The sequence below is a fragment of the Sorex fumeus genome, unplaced genomic scaffold, assembly GCF_029834395.1.
Source record: "Sorex fumeus unplaced genomic scaffold, SorFum_2.1 ptg000009l, whole genome shotgun sequence".
NCBI lineage: Eukaryota > Metazoa > Chordata > Mammalia > Eulipotyphla > Soricidae > Sorex > Sorex fumeus.
This window is the reverse complement of record NW_026606066.1, coordinates 20,926,966-20,946,463: the sequence shown is the minus strand read 5'-3', so window position 1 is coordinate 20,946,463 and position 19,498 is coordinate 20,926,966. Positions and strand designations below refer to the sequence as shown.

General features: G+C 36.7%; 1 protein-coding gene across 1 annotated transcript in view; it reads right to left on the bottom strand.

Annotated features, from left to right (window-relative positions):
- Window positions 1–6,839: 6,839 nt before the first annotated feature.
- B3GALT1 (beta-1,3-galactosyltransferase 1) overlaps window positions 6,840–19,498 on the bottom strand; it is a 644,281-nt gene continuing 631,622 nt past the window's right edge. Inside the window, exon 5 of the mRNA XM_056110364.1 lies at window positions 6,840–8,563. Within this exon, the coding sequence (XP_055966339.1) occupies window positions 7,356–8,336 (981 nt within the window). The 5' untranslated portion in view covers window positions 8,337–8,563 and the 3' untranslated portion in view covers window positions 6,840–7,355. The remainder of the gene's footprint in view (window positions 8,564–19,498) is intronic.

The window sequence follows — 19,498 nt, the reverse complement described above, 5'->3', positions numbered from 1 at the left end:
TCATGACCTGGATTCCTTTGAAGATTTGAGGAGTGCATAATCATAAATGGTGACCTTTCCAAGTTAATATTTTTGATAAAGTTTAAAAAGAAGCTTGCAGTTGTGCAAGATTCTTTTTCTAAAGGTAATATGTGCTATCAAAGGCTGAAGAAACCAACAGAAAGAACTTAGGCAGATGCAGAGTTGAGTGCCTCTGAGTTTGGTTAGAGAAGGTGTGGAGACAAATCCCCAAGTGTGGGCAGGTTTGCCTTTTTAATGAGCTGTGGGGGTGATGGACGCCTCTCCAGAGGATTCTTCCCTTCCAAAAGGAAAAAAAAGCATAATTGAAATTATAGATTGCTCCCTCTACTGAAATGTTTGTGAGAGCTCTGTTACAGTTCCTAGTGCATAGAACTATAGCGTAGTTAGGGATTTTGACTTTCACCATAGTTATATTCATTAGATATAGGTGCTATAACATCAAAGATTATTTAAAAATTTTTGTTTTTTCGCCCGAATTGTCTTTTGGTTTGTTTTGGGGTCACCCCCAGTGGTACTCAGGGCATACTTCTGCCTCTGTGTTCAGGAACAATCTTGGTGAGGTTTGAGGGAGTCCTGAATTGAACCCTGGTCTGCTACATGCAAAGCAAGTGCACTACTCACTGTACTATCTCTCTAGCCCTGTTACCCATACTTTTAAGGTTTTTAGTTACTTGAATTCTTTTTTATAGTCATTTTAGGGTTTTTCCATTCTCACCCCCCCCCCTTTTTTGGTAGTAAGATGTTATAATGAGCTATCCAAAGAAACTTTTCATAGACAATGTATTTGGTGACTACACAAAAAAGCAAAACTTTCAAGAAAAAAGTGGAAGTTTGGGGCTAGTGATTGCCTGAGATTGGGGGAGGATCTTGATTACAACTAGACCCGAGAGAATTTGGGAGCGGGGTAGCTAAGTAGTAGAACTTGCTTAATGCTATTGATTACATAAATGAATGCATTTGTCAAAACTCATAAATCTTTACACCAAAAAGACATGAATTTCAAGGGATTTGAGTTCTATATTTTGGAAATAGCATATAATATAGTATATGGTGTTTAGAGCCAAAAATCCTGAGTTCATCCAATAAACTCAACATTCATTTTTTCCTCAGTTTCTGAATCTGTCAATTGAGAAAACAGTAACACTTAGATCACGAGGATATTGTGAAGATTAAAAACAGCAAAACAAAGGAATGAGTCCTGAAATTTTAAGAATTCCCAATGGGATAAAGTAATGTTTTCTTTTCCCTCACCTTACTCTTGGTGAGGTCATCCTTGTCTTCGTTGAAAAATTATCTTCATCACAAAACCACCACACGTAACTCTGCCCAGTCTGCCATATCAAGCAGCCACTGCTGAATAAAGGCTCTGGAATAAACCTCAAAGAGAGAATAAATCACCTCTTATGCCATGCTCTCTCCAGGTGAGGACTGAGGTCATTGCAAGAGGCATAACAAATAGTCGACATAATGTACCAAACTAATAGATTCTATAAGAAAAACTAGATGGAAAATTTTTCTTGAGTGCTAGGCACCTCTAGCTGAAGAGACAGTAGAGCCGGTGTTATTATAGGTGTAGTTGAATCAATAATACTTTTTCATTCATTTCTTTTTCATTTCACAAAAATGCCTATTTCAACCAGCAAAGAGGTAAGGAGATATTATCGGGGAAAAATTTTCATGCTCACAAGGATTATATTTAAGGACACATCGCTCTTCAAAATAGACGTATTTCTGGTTTTTTTTTTCTTCTCTTAGAAATGTATTCAACTCTTCTCCAGCAGCGAGAATTCATCTGGAAAGCTATGACAATCAATTAAGTAAATGAGAAAATAGAATGCTTGTAATTATGATAATCAAGCTATATGAAACCCACCCTCTTAGGTCTAATACCCACACATCTTTTAGCAATATATTAATTAAGCTTTGGATAATTGTCACAATTAAAATCAAGCTTTTATAATTTTTAAAAATCACTCTGCAAAAAAGGAAATATTTTTAAAATATAAGCAGCTGTCAGTTTTTAAAGCAATTAGTTATCATGACTACATTATCATTTCCCCTGACTGCATGGAGACAATTCCAGAATGCACTGTTGACATGACTTATTATTTTCAGAGAAATTTTTTAGGCAGCACCCTTTTCTTTCTGATGAAGCAGCACCTTTTTTTCCTGATTCTTTAAGTCAGAGGTTGGCAAACTTTTCTTGGAAAGGATCAGATAATAAACAGTAAACCTTTCAGGCAAAATCAAAGTATATAAAATAATAATAAACACACTTCCACAGTTACTATAGGCTTTAAAGTAAACTAAGGGTTGAGTACAATTATTATTTATTTTTTGCAACACACATCTACTATATGAATTAAATGATTATTGTTAGGATAATAATTGCTTAATTGGGGGTTCAATGTCAATATCCCAATCATATGGTCATTCCTGATATTCAGCAGGAGAAATCTCTCATATCCGTGGACAGCAAACTAGATGTGGGTTAGAGCAGTGTTTTTTAACCACCATACCTGGACTAAAGCTTGTCCACAGGTGTAAAAAGGTTGAAAACCACTTGTTTATCCCTATGGTTATGACTGCTGGTCCATGGAACAATATGCAGAACAGGTGCCAGTCCATAGGTGTCAGAAGTTTGAAGAATGCTGGTGTAGAGAGTGTGGTTTGTCAACCTCTGTTAGTATTCTCAACTTTAAGGTTCTTCAGAATCACCTGAGATAATTTGAGTAGATTGCTGAGCTTCACCTCCCAAATTCATATGGGACCCAAGGATTTGAATTTATAACGCATCCTCATTTGATGTAAATGTTCTTTGTTAAAAATCTATTGAGGTCTTTTTCAAACCCCACCTTAAATATAAATGTTTGTCACTTACATAGTTCAACTCACCTGATAGATCTTACATTTTATACTCTAAAGTACAAGAGAAATTAATTCAAAAATTAAAAAGTTCTATTAAAAACTGATGGCCTATTTATCCAGAAGAGATAGGGTTTATAAGGAACTCTGTTTCTTAAATAGCTGTTAGTCTCTTTTTACAAAGTCAGTTATCAGCAATCAGCAACTACTTGTCTGCTATAAGGAATGCTTGAGCAGAATTTTTTTAGTTTGGTCAAACTTAAAATAGTATGTACTATTTTAAAGGTCACACACCACGAACAATAAGGACACAGTTTTTTCTTTAACACTTGATTAACCAAGAAGGTTATCAATATCATCTCCCTGTGCTGGAATGTGTTGGCATGTTCAATCCAAAATATTTAAACACAGACTTCTCTGAGACTGAAACGGGGCAGAGGACTTAGATTTCCCACATTCTGAGTTAGTCTAAGAACTGCCAGGCCAAATCATTCCTAAATTAACTTTCAAGCTGCATTGGGCTAAAGCAGATGAGCTCTGATGGTTTGAATTACTTACCTATAGGAAGGTTATGGAGAAGGTTAATGATAAATGACTATTCATCAGATAATTTTTATGATCATATATAATCAAAAAGATTCTTTCAGAAAAATAAAACAAACTACAAAATATGTTCGCCTTCGATTTATTTGTCCCAGTGGTTTAAAAAATTAGCTTTATGGAACCGTAATCTTCCTCATGACATATGGGCTTATACATTAGCATCGTGCTTTCAATCAACAGTTTACATTTTCAAGAGAAAGGTGAAGAAACTGACTGTAAAGACATCTTCAGTATCTATCATTTTTCAGTTTTATAACATTGATACAAAAAATAGTTTTCTGATTAGCAGCTTTATTGGCAACCCATGTAACCCTAAATAGTACTACAAACCTGGAGAGTGCACTTTTACAGACAATTACGTTTGGCGAAATAGTATGTACAATTTTGACAAATAAATACATAAATACAATCATTCATATATAACAGTATACCTAATTGTCAATTATCATCAACAAGCGTTTCTAGTAAATTACTTCTTTCATTCACAAGTTACTTTATTGCTTATAAAAACTATCTTCACTTTTACAGAATAAATGACATAATCAATTTCCCCACTAAACCCACATATTAGGAAAGGTATAAAATGAATCCCAGATGCTCTATGCAAATATTCCATTATCTTTTGATAGAAGAGATTTGACTGAAAAACTCCATCCTGAATTTCTCTGTCAAGAGTTTGTTTTTCACATATCATATCACACAAAGGGGTTTTGTTCTTCTGAATTTAGTCCAAATCAGAAATGATCTTCTTTTATTTTGATAACTTAAAAATATAGCATGATGTACTGAAACTGGTATTTTCTCCAATAAGAAGACACAAAGCCACACAAACTAGCCTACGAAGTTAAACGTTTTTTCCAAAATTAAATTTAAAAAATGAAATTTTAATAATATAGTAACTGGTTACTGATCCCTTTTGCTATCCATTACAAAATGAATAGAACAGCTGGGGATACAAAGAGGTTTCATAAAAATGGTTTGAATGATACCTAATGCAAAATAGTCTGAAACGCTTTTAGTTAGAGAAATGGTCATTTTTAAAAAATGGCTTTTAATTTCAAACAAGTAAAACCATGAATTGACCAGTGCAATACAATTAACCAAAGCAGAAAATCAGAGACTTTTCTTGATCACCTGACTTAAACTCTTTTGAACATTCAAAAAAACGAAGAGGAAACATGCTGTAGCCTATTAAAACACTGGACAAATGACCTCACCAAGCTCCATGCAGAAGAAAATGTTACACAGCAAGCAAATCCTAGTTATACAAAGAGTTGGGAAGAAGAAAAAAATGACTTTAAAATATGTACACGTGGCCTTGATGAATATATACATGTTTGTCACATGGGAACTACCTAGCATTAAAAAAGTTAAGAAACAGTTCTTTAGGACATACATTTCTCTGATTTTTGCTCCTTTTAAAGAGTAGGGCTTTATCCATTATGTACACACACCAATTTATAGATGTACATATATGATATTTATAATGTAAAATTCCATTACACTGAGGGTAGCTTGACTAGCATAAGGTACATGGAAACAAAGGCTTAACTTGCTGCATGACTGGGAGGTGAACCAAGTACAAAGTCACGAGTCTTTTCAAGTGATTGGAACTCAGCAGTTGAAGGCTGGGGTTTGTGTTGATCTGTCTTTCTCCAGACTATCTAATTCTGTTTTGTAATAATTATCAGCATTACTGATAAGTCTAAAATGCATATAGATTAAGAAATGGGAATGACAGATCCAGTGTTTTCAAGAAATCAGTTATGACTTTAATTTATCAATTTTATTTAACAGCAGATAAATAAACTTCTAGATAGTTTCCAAGGGTCAGGTTAAAGAAGAACAACAGTACAAAATTGTACTCTTTCAATGTGGGGACTTTCTTAGACTGAAAACAAATGTTTTTATAAATGGTATATATGCAATGCATGGGTTTACAGAATGCCTACTCTTTTGCTAAAGTGGACTCACTCTACCTGTTTTCAAAGTTATCAAGGGAGTTCAGATCAAATGTTTCCTGAGATTGAAACTAATACATTTTGCAAAGCAGATTCTTCAATTACTGTACTAGATGTTCCATCAGAGAGTTCTTCCCAAAGCAAGGCAGATACCTTCACTTTCAGCAAGCATCCTGGATGTCAAGGCAATGCACTAAAGAAATAATATTTCTTGAAACCAGAAGAAATTACAGTGAAGCTGTGGCTTTTTTAAACTACTAAGTTTATTTCTTTCTTTTTGCTTTTTGGGTCACACCCGGCGATGCTCAGGGATTATTCCTGGCTCTTCGCTCAGGAATTACTCCTGGTAGGCTTGGGGGACCATATGGGATGCTGGGAATCAAACCTGGGCTGGCCACATGCAAGGTAAATGCCCTACCTGCTGTACTATCACTCCAGCCCTAAACTACTAACTTTAAATCTGAATAAGAGTCAGCATCTTAGAAGGACCAGGTGCTCTAAATGTTCATATTTGATCTTTATCTTGACAGGTTTTCATACTAAAATGGTGTGAATGACTATTAATGATCACCAAAGTAATTATGAAACAATTTTAGCATTTAGCATAATGCATTATACACTACATTATTGTAGCACCTTTTTAACTAAGGAACTCCAAACACTTAGCAAATGCAACTTGATCTCACAGCACTTGTGAGGTAGGTGTTTTTTCCTAGTCATTTTATAACTGATCACATTGAAGCACAGCAAGGCCAGGATGTCTATTCACATGACCCAGCGTGTAAGTTTTATCAACCAAGCTTCCCACCATTTTTCCCCAAGAACCTCAAACACAAAGCCTTGAAAACACCTCCTGACAGCAGTTGTGAGAGGTACTCAGCTGTTTGGGATGTTAGAAAATTTTGCATCTATATATTCTAGGGCTGAATCATTCAGTAACAGTGACACCTGTTCAAAGATTTTCTCACATGCTTTGCAAGTGTGAGGGAAAGACATACTATTGCTAAGATTATATTCATTATAATTCACACATAAGTGTTCATTTTTTTCCCAAGTGATTTATTGTTTTTCTGGCGTCTTACCAACTTACTTCTCTACATATACCTGCCTGAACAGATTGTAAAAAAACAGTTATCAACAGATTATGGAAGGTAGTAGGTAAGATTACATTTGGCAGTCTCCTTTGGAGGCACCATGTAATGTCTGTTCTGAAAGAGCAAAAAAAATTCTTATTCATTTTGTTAAGTAACATTTTACATACATTTTACCCACTGACCAAGCTTAATCCTTGCATGAGCAAGCAGAGATATCTTGCAAATATGTAGTATATTTGATTCTGAAGTTTAAATTTGTATTTATTTAACTGTAGCCTCCCTGCCAGTACTAAGTTCATCTCTTGGTGGAACTGAAAATACCTTATACATTACATGGCAATATAGGAAAAAATTCAACGCAACAGCATACACATTATAAATAATCACATCAAGTGTGTCTTCCTGACTGCACCTCACTTCTAAATTGTTTTTGATTTGGATTATTTTTACATAGATGATATTAAGACATGATTGTGACTTTCAGTTTCCCAGAACCAGATTTTTATCTCAGTTGCACAGTAAGTAAATACTAACAGTCATTAGGCAGTTGCTTTTGCTGATAAATGGCAATGCCTCAGGACCTTAGGACATAATCAGGCCCTATACCTCATATTTTGTTTCTATAACACAAACCTAACACTTGCAAATTGGTAATCAAAGAAAGGAACTAGGAATGAGAAGGAAAAAAAAACACCTCCTTACAAAACCCCTTCACCAAAATATTTCTTTTGGTGACACATGTAAAATACCAACACCCTCAGCCTCATTTCTCAAAAAAGAAAAGAAACACATATATACATCGGTAAAAATCCTAACATCTGAGATGTTTCTTGCTTGACATGTCATTCCAGATTCTGTGCATTTCTTCTGGGGAGATCTGATGCACAGTGATAACTCGGCGATACCTACACAAACTGTAGGCCATTTTCCAGTGATTGAAGCCACTGTTCTGGAAAGGATGGATACCCAGCTTCCGAAGACACAGTCCCACATATACATCTTCAAGATGAAGCAGCCTTGTATGGAGTGAGGTCTTGTAAATGAGTTCAGCCACATCAGCTGAGAAGATATAGCCAGTCCCTGAACAGAATGGTGGGTAGTTACTGTCAGGGTACAAATCCCTGGGCATATACCATTTACTGCGGACGTCCCGGATTGGGCCTCCATTTATGACATATCCAGTAAAATACCTTCTTCTTGGCTTGGTGGAGGGTTTTAGAAGCTTATAAATAAGGTTGTCCATGTTTACAAAAATGTCACTGTCTGTCTTCATGACATACTTAGCTTTTGAGCAAAAAGTGGCCACCCATCTCATCCCCATTAATGTTTTGAGGGTTAGGTTATGGTAGGAGTCAATAAAATCCTCCACAATGATATCGTGGAAAATTTGGCTCTCTTGCTCTACCATCTGGTTCAGAACCGGATCAGCATTCTTACCCAGGAGGAAAAGAGTGGCAATCTTGATCCCTTTGAAGTTGTTCTCATCCCCCCAGGTCTCTCGGATGGCTTGGCGGGCATCAAATTCTTTGTGGGTAGTGCTGATGAGGATAACAAGGAAAGGAATGTTTTTCTCACATTTGTTGGGCTCATTTATTAGAAAGTCAAAAGAATGTGGGTTTATAGGTCGAGTTCTTATATTGCCAAAGGTGAAGTTCTTCCTGGCAACTGTTAGGTGGCTGAATGGCTTGGAGCCAGTGTAGGTAGAAGTAGGACGAGTTATACTCAAGTACCAGAGAGCACTGGCCCAGCACACAACTGTCAAAACATATAAACAGGAGACCTTTGAAGCCATTGTGTTGAAAGCAGGTCTACTCCAGATGTGGAAGAATATGCCTTCTTGGCACTAGTTTATTGTCTTCTTTCAGAGGCAGCATATTATTAATAAATCTTAAGTTTCGAGAAAGATGCGTGAGTGTGGATCTGTCCATGGATCTCAGTGGCTGTCTGGCATCTCGGCATTCATTGTTTTCTTCCAAACCTGAATGAAGGTTCTATGACTCACAAATCATCCTCTTTATTCTGCAAAATCAATAAAGTACAGTTGCTTTTCAGATTTATGTAATCATTTTATAGTTTCAAATAAGAGTGACTAGGGCATATGAATTTTTCACTAATAGAAGATAATTAATATAAACATAATCATTCATTCCCACCAAGACTAAAAACTTCCTGACAACAATCTTCCCTTTTCTCCCCTTGATGGAAGTTCACAAGCATATAGATATATCTTTAGAAAAACATTAAAGTTTCCTCATTTTTGAGGAAATGCCTTTTTGAGACTATTGTCTGACACTAGCATTTCTTCTAGCTGAAAAGTCTTACACATGGACTTATATCTATTTTTCTTTTTTTCTGATATCTGAATTTTGTTTGACTCAGATAAATTGATGCAACTCTTTGCTTTCTTTAACACTGTATTTAACAAATCTGTCATTTTTTACTGAAAAATCTGCAAAAACTGTTTCTCTGGGTCCTAACTGGAAATGAATTCTCAATTTTTCCTTATTTATCCCTTACATTGATTTTCTCAAATTTAGTTCCTAATTCTCAGTTTTCTGTGAATTTCATAGTGTAGAATATCCTTCTCCATCATGCCCGGGGATTATCAAGAAAGAGTTATATTAGATGGAAGGAAGTATTCATTTGGGAGTTATCTAAATGGTGTCACTCTGTAGTTTTCACCTTTATGGTCCCTTGATGAAATTATTGAATTCTTTCAACTTAAGTAAACTTGCCTATATAATAGGAGTATTATGAGAAATCATTTGGATTGGAGATCACAACTTAAATAAAGGTGACAGAGTAATATAATTGGTATTTAAATAAGAATACTTGTCCTTTGGAGCCCTCAGTCTTTCTAGAAAATCAGTAGCTTTCATGTTGGTAAAAATAAATTGCAAGGTTACAAAGTCCATTCATGTAAAAAAATCTCCCTTCCTAGTTAGAGCAAAATGTCGTAATCCTAGAAGACATATACAACAGATAATGGGCATCATTTTCAACAAAGCCTATTTCTAAGAAAAATATGCAGCCAAATGTACAGACTGTGGCTGAAAGAATTTAAGTAGGATAATAGATGGAAAATCATGCTTCTAAGCACAATAGTCTTAATTAAATGAAAGATATGATGGGTAACAGCAGGGATAATACACTTTTTTTTGTCTAAACCAAGAGCTGACTATGAATACAGGACCCATGTGAGACCAGCAATAACTCAGTGTGGTTATAGTTCTAACTAAATGGATATTAGAATGGCTTCAAGCAACATGGCTCAGGCACAGTCAGGTCTTCATTCAATTCATAATAAGTACTTTCTAAATACAGAATCTAGAGTTACTAAAAACAGAATCTAGAATTTGGTCTCTGGAGAAAAGGTTAGCTCTAAGGTGAACCCAAACTGATCAAAAGAAGAGTGTGATATGTTATAAGCTTTGACTCTTTAAATAGTAAGGAAACAAATGAGAGTAAAATCAGCAATTGAGAATTTAGAATGGGGTTTTCAATTTGGAAAATACTGGGGGCCAGAGACATAGCCTAGTGGGCAGTGTAATGTGCTTGCCTTGCGTATTGCTGACCTGAATTTAGTCCCTGACACCCCAAAAAGTCTCCTGAAACCTGCCAAGAGTTATTCCTGAGCATTAGGCTACAAGTAAAAGTGATCAACACTGAGTGTGACACAAAAAACAAAAATAAAAATTTTGGGAATAAACACACTACTCCATTTGAATTCTAGTGACGTGAGTTCAAGGTGTTATTAGTAACCAAGCTTTCTCCACATTTTTTCCTAGTCTAACATAATAGTTAAAATTATTTTTAGGGGCTGGAGCAATAGCACAGCAGGCAGGGAGTTTGCCTTGCATGCAGCCGACCCGGGTTCTATTCTCAGCATCCCATATCGTCCCCTGAGCACCACCAGGGTTATTCCTGAGTGCAGAGCCAGAACTAACCCCTGTGCTTCTCCAGGTGTGACCTGAAAAGCAAAAAAAATTTTTTTACGGGGACCATACATAGAGGTACACAAGAGACCTGGGTCCCCTCCTTGCTATTCCAGTGGGTGCTCTGATGCTGTCTGGAGGATAAACTCAGATCCCCACACATGCTATACATGTATTCTACTCTGTAAGTTATCTCCTCAGGCCCTATTACAAGCTTACCTTAATTATCGATCTTCAGATTTTCTTACTAAATTTTGAGGCACCTATTACTAAGCTATTAAGAGACTCCCTCCAAAGATTCACCTGGAAGAAGCTCTGTCCCATTCTACACAGGAGCCACTACTCAGGCTATTAATGGAGGCTTAATAGTGTGTGAAACGTATAGAACAGAAACAGAATAGAACCTATACCCCTCAAGAAACTCATAGTCCAGGAGAAAATCCTCAAATAAATTATTAAGACACTGGAATAAAAATTTGCATAAATGACGTCCAAAGAAGCGGTGGTGAGCTGGTGGTCAAGGCATGGGAGGATAACTACTTTGTGCATTCTTGCTAACTATGAACAGTACAACTCGCAGTAGTGTCATTCACAGAATGTGCACTGCAAATCCCCCCGCTTCAATCCCACAGTCAAACAATGACGCTTTCTTGAGAAAGCTGGCATGCAAATGTCAAGAATGCTGATTTAAGATAAATCCTCAAAGGCAAATTGGAAGTATTTAAATGGGGGAGAGATATGCCAGCCACAGCACATACAAAAACATAAAATGAGAGAGCACAGTATACACTATGTCTGCAAAACATGCTGCAAAGGAAGAGAGCAGTGTGATGGGAGGGAGGATGAATATGGCAAAGTCTGGGGCTTTGTGGATAGTCAAGGATCTGATGGGGAGTGTTATTTAGAAACCCTTTCTGTACAAATCACCACCATGCTCATGGCCAGGCTCCACAGGCCTGAACAATCCTCTCCAGGAATGAATCTGTGGAAAAACTCAGGTATGTGTCAGAAACCGGAGCAATAGCATACTGGATAGGACATTTGCCTTGCAGGCAGCCGACCTGGGTTCGATTCCCAGCAACCCATATTGTCCCCAGAGCACAGCCAGGAGTAACCCCTTTGCATTGCCAGGTGTGACCCAAAAAGAAAAAAAAAACCTCAGGTATGTGAGTTTTGTGATGGAAATCTCCAGGCTCTCATGGAGGCGAGAATGGGTGACCTTCTGCCATCTTCCTGTTCTTCTGGGAGCCTGGCAGCCATGCCCATGAACTGCCTCTGGCACCATAAAAGCTCATTAACTGGCCATGATCCAGAGAATCAGAAATAAATCTCCAAAGACATCAGCAATCTTCAGAGATATTTCTGGACCTCCAAATCACCATACAGTTACAAATTTAACCCCAGCTGTCTCACCCAACAAAAATTTTAGAATTTCTGAAGCAACATCTTATACTCTACACAACTGATATACTAAGAGATGCACAGCACATTAATGGGATGTAAAGAAGAAGGCAACCAATCTCGATTAAGAAAATATTAACACACAAAGCTTAACTTGTAACAACATGCTAATAATCTCTTATATAAGGGCTTGATAGCTTCAGTGTGAGATACAACAATCTTCACACACTTTCTTCTAAGAAAATTTTTTGATTATTTTTAGCAAATTAATCTTAACACGGGGGCTGGAGCGATAGCACAGCGGTAGGGTGTTTGCCTTGCACGCAGCCAACATGGCTGACCCTAGTTCGATTCCTCTGCCCCTCTCAGAGAGCCGGCAAGCTACTGAGAGTATCTCGCCTGCACGGCAGAGCCTGGCAAGCTACTGATGATGTATTCGATATGCCAAACACAATAACAACAAAGTCTCTAATGGAGATGTTACTGGGCCCGCTCGAGCAAATCGATGAACAACGGGAGGATGGTGATGGTGACCAATCTTAACACAAGCAATAATTTAGGGCCCACTATTGGGGCAGGCTTGGGTGGTGGTTGGGGAAATTGGAAATAATGGTGGTGGCAAGATGTAATGGTGGTGTTGGAATATTGAATGTAATAAACGATTGTAAACAACTTTATTTGTTTACAATGATTCAGTGGGCTGGAGCGATAGCACAGCGGGTAGGGCATTTGCCTTCCACGTGGCTGACTTGAGTTTGATTCCTCTACCCCTCTGGGAGAACCCGGCAAGCTACCAAGAGTATCTCACCCTCATGGCAAAGCCTGGCAAGCTACCTATGACGTATTCGATATGCCAAAAACAGTAACAACAAGTCTCACAATTTGTTGTGAGATATAAATGGTGCCTGCTCAAGCAAATTGATGACCAACGGGAGGACAGTGAAAGTGATTCAATAAAAATTTAGAAAAATTTAAAAAAGAAACCCTTTCTGAACTGTCTATCAAGTTATTCATCTTTGCAATGTAGAGAGAATAGAGGATTTTTTCCTCAAATTTATTTTTTATTATTGAATCAACATGACTTACTGTAGTAGTAGTAATGTTCATGTTTATGCTTTTCATGTAAAAGTTACTGCTCCTCTACAGTAGTGACAGAAATCCTTCAGCACTGTCCTTATTTAACTGCTATAAACCTTTAACAGCTCCCTCGCGCCTCTTAACAACATCAGTTCTGTTGTCAGATACAAGGATTCATTTTCCTAGTTCATTGTCCCTTTTCTCTTTTTTTGAATTAAAATTTCTTTTAGTGAATTACTGCAAGATAGACACTTACAAGGCAGTTCATGGAGATGACTGGTTAAAGAAACTTTGGTACATCTACACAATGGAATACGATGCAGCAGTTAGAAAGGATGAAGTCATGAAATTTGCAAACAAGTGTTTCTATATGAAAAATATCATGGTAAGTGAAATGAGTCAGAAAGAGAGGGACAGACATAGAAAGACTGCACTAATCTGGGGAATCTAAAGTAACAGAATGGGAGACAAACACCCAAGAATACTTGAGATAAGTACCAGGACGTTAGCTCCCACGCTTGGAAGCCGGCAGCACATGCTGGGGGAAAACGCAGCTCAGATAAAGAAGGGAACACCAAGTAAAGGGTGTTTGGAGGACTCGCTCCAGAAGTGAGACACACGCTGAAAGTCGACTATAGATCGAACACAATGGCCACTCAATACCTCTATTGCAAACCACAACACCCTAAAGGAAAGAGAGAGCAAAAGGAAATGCCCTGCCATAGAGGTGGGGCGGGGTGGGGGAGGGGTTGGGGAGGTTGGAGGGCTCCTGGGTTCGTTGGTGGTGGAGAATGGACACTGGTGGAGGGATGGGTACTTGATCATTGAATAACTGAAACCCAAACACAAAAATATGTAAGTCTACAACTGTACCTCATGGTGTTTCACTAAAAAAAAAAGGTTCATGGTTAGGTTTCAGTCGTACAGTGTTCCAACACCTATCCTTCGACCAGTGTACATTTCCCAGCACTAGTGTCCCTGGTTTCCTTTCCATCAACGCCCATCTCTCACCCCCCAGCCTGTCTCTATGGCAGGTGCTTCCCACCCCAATAGTGGAGGACTATTTTGACTTGTCTCCTAGTCCTCTCTGGCAATTTCAATAGCAAGCTATTTTCCAGTTTTAAAGATTTCTTTCTCTCATAGATATATTGTCCCAAAAGGGTAAGTAATAACTTGATTCATCTGATACCTTGTTGGGTGATTTTCTGAAGGAAAACAAAAGATATACTGAATTAAAACAAATACCCGGGAAATTTAGAGCGAGTCAAAGAGAGGGAAATAATTAGAAAGAGGAGCAAGTGTAAATAAATTTTATGTATTTATAAACATCTATCATATGAGAATAAGAATTATTCCCTAGAGAGCTAGCAAACATGGTCCTTTTTACTACTGTTACTGCAAATTTCATGTGCAGCACACTAGATATCATGCAGTGTGCTGTACTGGATACTATTTTATAAAAATCATTATTCGCAGTGTTACTAGAGATGTGCGTTCCCCAGATCACAGACTAGAGAATGAAAACTCAAAGGATTAAGTAACAGCACAGGTCACACAGCTGCTGCTGACAAGGAAATCATCATCCTCATTTTCTTAAGGGGTGAAAGGAAAATAGATAAAATCTTGGATGGGAAAGTCCAGGGTGGCAGGGAACATCTCATGCTGCTTTTTATATATTAGTTTTCTTTATTTTACTTTATTATTACATATTATTATTATTGTTATTATTATTATTTTGCTATTTCAGGCCTTATTTGGCAGTGCTCACAGGTTGCTCCTGTTCTCTGAGGTCCATCTGCTAAGAATCAAACTGGGGTCAGCTACATACAAGGTAAGTGCCTTAACCCTTGTATTATCCTTCTGGCTGCCTTAACTCTTTTTCTATCCCTCTGTCCCCTTGATTTTCTTAGATTTATGTCTATATCTTGGATTTTTTTCAAAGTTCACTCTAGTCTTCCCCACAGCACACTTTCCAGTTCTATAGAAGTTCATTATCACTGAAAATGATTTTTTTGCAAAGGACATATTAAAGCCTGAAGATGTTGGGTGGGAGAAAGTGGAATTTACCACTCTTGAGGAAGTTTAGAAACATTTTGTAAATCTCTTTCTCTGAATTCCTATAAAGCCCGTGCATGTACAGAACTGCTATTTCTATTGGTATTTTTATATATGAGAGAAAAAGTAGGTATACTATCACATCTTGGTGACGAGTAATGGAAATTATCACCAGCAGAAGGAGGATTTGAAATGTAAGAAGGCACCATGCTGGAAAATGAAAGAGCAATCAAGGATCAGATGAAAGTTACTGGGGAGGAAGCTGAGTATCACAAAGCAGATTCTCTGGAGGGTTCTTTTAGTTTTAAAAGATTTTTTTTAAAAAGTTCTGCTTAATAGACATAATACTATATCAATAAAACAAAGTTTTATATATAACATTTGCCATTATTTTAAGGAGTCCTACCACAAGCGCAGATACTAATGACACATTATTTCATCTTCCATTAAAACAAAATCCCTCTAAAGAGATAACATTCAATTAGAACATATGAAATATTTTCCCACCAGGGATCTAAATTCATCACAGATTCCTTTATTGGCAGAACTTTCAATTTAAGAAGCACTAGTTTCTCTAAAATTTCATGGCAGATTTTCTATTATTTTGAGTAATTAAAATATAAGTTTTAATTTAACAGTACACAAATTGCTAAATTGATAAAGTTTCCACAAATTGCAAAAGTTCTTCTTTTCTATGGCCAGAAGAATATCCTAGGAACAAGTAGATACATGAGGAAACAAATGATGAAAGATGCACAGAATTTAGAGCTTAAGACAAAAAATTTGGAAGGTGAAGACAGGCCATCCAGTACCATATGAATGCCAACAAGATCATTTACATTGATAATATAAAATAATTTATAAAGACTGTATTCCAACATATTGAAAATGAAAATCCTAGCATCTCCTAGGTGAAGTAAGCAGTTTGGTGCCAAGTTCATGCTTCTATATATAATTCAGGAAAGCATAAGTTAATATGATTTTCTATATCTAAATTGGAAATTTGGCTTGAAAATCCTTCCAGCTTCCTAGGAATTGTCTGATTTAGCCCTCTGATGTCTCAAGGAAAATTCTATCTCCAAGTTATGATTTCCCTTGGATTTTCACATCTCCTTCATTTGTTCGTCAAAGATGCAGAGAACATCTGTTAGATACCTGTCTCTCTTCTGCAGGCTGACCTGAGACAAGCAGAGCTTGCTGTCTAGGAGATGGAGGCAGAAAATAAACATATGGATATTTATACAATAACAATTTCAGGTATTAATTAAGTGTGATGTAAATTAACTGGTGTAATGAGAGAGAAAGAATAGAGGTGGGGAGGGGAAGAGGGATATTTTTAAATAGGCACCCTAGTAGTGGGGTTATATCTGAACTGGAAATGGAATGTTTCATCATTTATGGTTCAGTTTTTGAGTCTTTTACTAGTTTCTCTTTCTTGATTAACTCTTGGAGATTAAAGTTACATTAGGACCTATTTTAATCTTGGACGACTGTCCCTGTCCGTGAACCTATGAATCTTGGATTCAAGCTTTCCAGTGGGAGCCATGATATCCACTCCTGCACATATCCTCAGCTTCCAGAGGTATGCAGATCATCTATGACATAACTGCTAGTTCTGTATTAATCAGGTGCTACATACCAGGGAGCTTATATATACAAATATATTATTTCACAGTTCTGAAGACCTCTGGCTGTTTTGGTTGCTTCTAAGGACTGAAAGTGAGAATATATTCCATACTTCTCTCATATTTTATGATTTTCTGACAGATTGTAGATGCATCTCACCAACTTTTGTCTTCCTTTTCCCATGATGTTCTTCCTGTATGTACCTCACTTCGTAATATATAGGCCTTTAGATTAGAACCTACCATTATGAGCAGCATTTAATCACTTTGATTATCTCTATCAAGCTCCTATTCCTGATAAAAGTCACTTCTAAATTACACAGACTAAGAATTTCAAAGTATCTTTCTCTAGAAGAGATAATTCTACCCCTTTCTACTTTTCTTGGTAGGAACAAAAAGAAATACTTTGTTCTACAAGACTACTTTCTTAGTTCTTATTTTCCTGATTTGAGTACATAAATTATCAGGTTTTAAAAACATTTTAATACCAGTGTGAAAATTATGAAATAAGAGTATTAGGGGTTCAAATACTTGGTTCATTTTTACATAAAAATGTAGATCAAATTACTTTTAAAACCACAGGAAGAAAATAGAAGAGTTAAAAGTAATCCTTTCCTCCTGCCATATTTTATTTTCTTTGAAAATCTGGTTAAGAAAGTCAGGCAGAACAGTGGCACATTTTCTGTATGGTTGGTGCCAACAGTTCTTAAGAGATTGACTTAGTTTCTAGAGAATAAGAATAATTCTCTTGTGTCATTTCAAACTCTAGCAGTTCCATTATTCAGAGCCAATTTTGAAGATCTATACACTATACCACATTAAAAAAGTAGCTTTAACATTAAAACCCACAAAATAACTTTTAAAAAATGATGTAAAAAGATAAGCCCATTTAAAAATTTTAACCAGTTTTTAAGAAGAGGAACAAAAGGAAGACAGAAATTAAAAGAAGAGACAGGAGTAACTACAAGTGCTTACAAAATGTTCTTGAATTTTATGAGAAGCCAATTTTATAATACACCATAATACTGAGTAGGTAGAGGAATACTTTCTGAAATATGTTCTGATTTCAAATTATTTTCCTCAGAACTAGAGTATGAGTAAAATCAACGTATCTTCATTCTGTGGGGAAATATAGAAACTCAAATCTCAAACATAACTAATTGATAAATGAGCCCCAAAGGCCAGTGTTTCGACTCTGCTGCATTAATTTGGCAAATGGTTATCCTGATGCTCAACTCCCTCCCTTCCTCTCACTATTGTAATTATGCTCTAAATAAGCACAGGAGAGGAAGAAATAAAGCACCATTAGCACTAGATAATGGTCCTTGAAGGAAGAAATTCATAAACCATTATGTTACACAACTCTCTAACTTATTATCATTCCAAAGCACAGAAGGCTGGCTTTCTCTCTCCATCTTACTTTGGAAGAAACCTCCGTGGCGTGGAAGGGACTATACCCATGGAAGTTGAAATCCCTGAATGCTTGTAGAAGTGCTCTGACTCCTCTGCCTCAGAAGACAATGAGCTAATTTGTTTCTTTTAAAATATTTAATTATGAATTCTTTCAAAGAGGCCTCATAATTGAACTCATCCAACAGATCATTTGTAGTGAGAAACTGATAGAAAGCAAAAGGCAATATTCATCATGAGTTGGCAGCTGAAATAATTTCCATCCCAAATCTGAAATAAATTATTTGAAACGTTCTCCTTTTATACCACTATACCTTGAACTTTATAGAAAAGGACTTTATAGAACCCTGCATTCAGAAGAATTCAGTCAAGTTGAATCAGGAATAGCTGATAGAAGGTAGTCTTTATGTGGGCTTAGGGTTCTTACTATTCTGAAAATGACACTTGATTTCATTGTAGGGAAAGTGCACTTAAAATTAAAGGAAAGACTATAGCTTTCTTCAAATCAATGTGTTTCCCTAGTCCTAAAATTCAAAGAATTTTTAAATATTGCTAAAAATTTTCCTCTCAAGAAAAAAAATGAAAATGGAGATATCTCATTATTTCAAATAAATGCTTGGCTTCCTTTGCTGTGGTGGATATTGTGTCCTGACTGCTTTGTATGAGACTCATTTTTAAAGATGGGCAGAGAAATCACTTATTTAATCCCAGATGCTTGGGAGCCTGGCAATGTGTTCAGGTCTCAGAGATGTCTTCTCCACAGGGAGAGAAAATGCCAGGATGTTTTATTAAAGATGTGGAAGAGGATGAGAGGAAAGACATACTCGTAACAGAAACAGCAGCTGGAAGGATTTAAAAATGATGAGTTGTGTGATACCAAAAAAGAGCATTCATTCAGCCTATTTTTTTTTTTTGGCGGGGGAGGGAAGTGATATATAAATAGATTTTTTTTTCAAAATCAGAAAAATGTTAGTGTGTGTACTATCTAATGCTTACAGGGTCTAAGTACCTTTTCTTAAACAGATCATTATCAAGAGGTAATAGTATTTTAGGTCATATTTAAAAGAATTATATTAGTACCATGGAGGAAATGAATAGTGTAAGAGACTATGTATTTTTCATTTTCAATTTGTTTGAATACAGTCTTTCTATCAGTTTAACAATCAGTTTGTTAATCAGTATAACAATAACTCAAATCCTTCGGACCAACTGGGCTGGAGTGATAGCACAGCAGATAGGATGTTTGCCTTGCATGCAGCCAACTCGGAGAGTTGGCTGTCATTCTACAGAGAGTATCCCGCCTGCATGGCAGAACCTGGCAAGCTCCCCGTGGCATATTCGATATGCCAAAAACAGTAACAACAAGTTTCACAATGGAGATGTTACTGGTGCTCGCTTGAGCAAATCGTTGAACAATGGGAAGACAGTGCTACAGTGCTACTGTCTTTCTA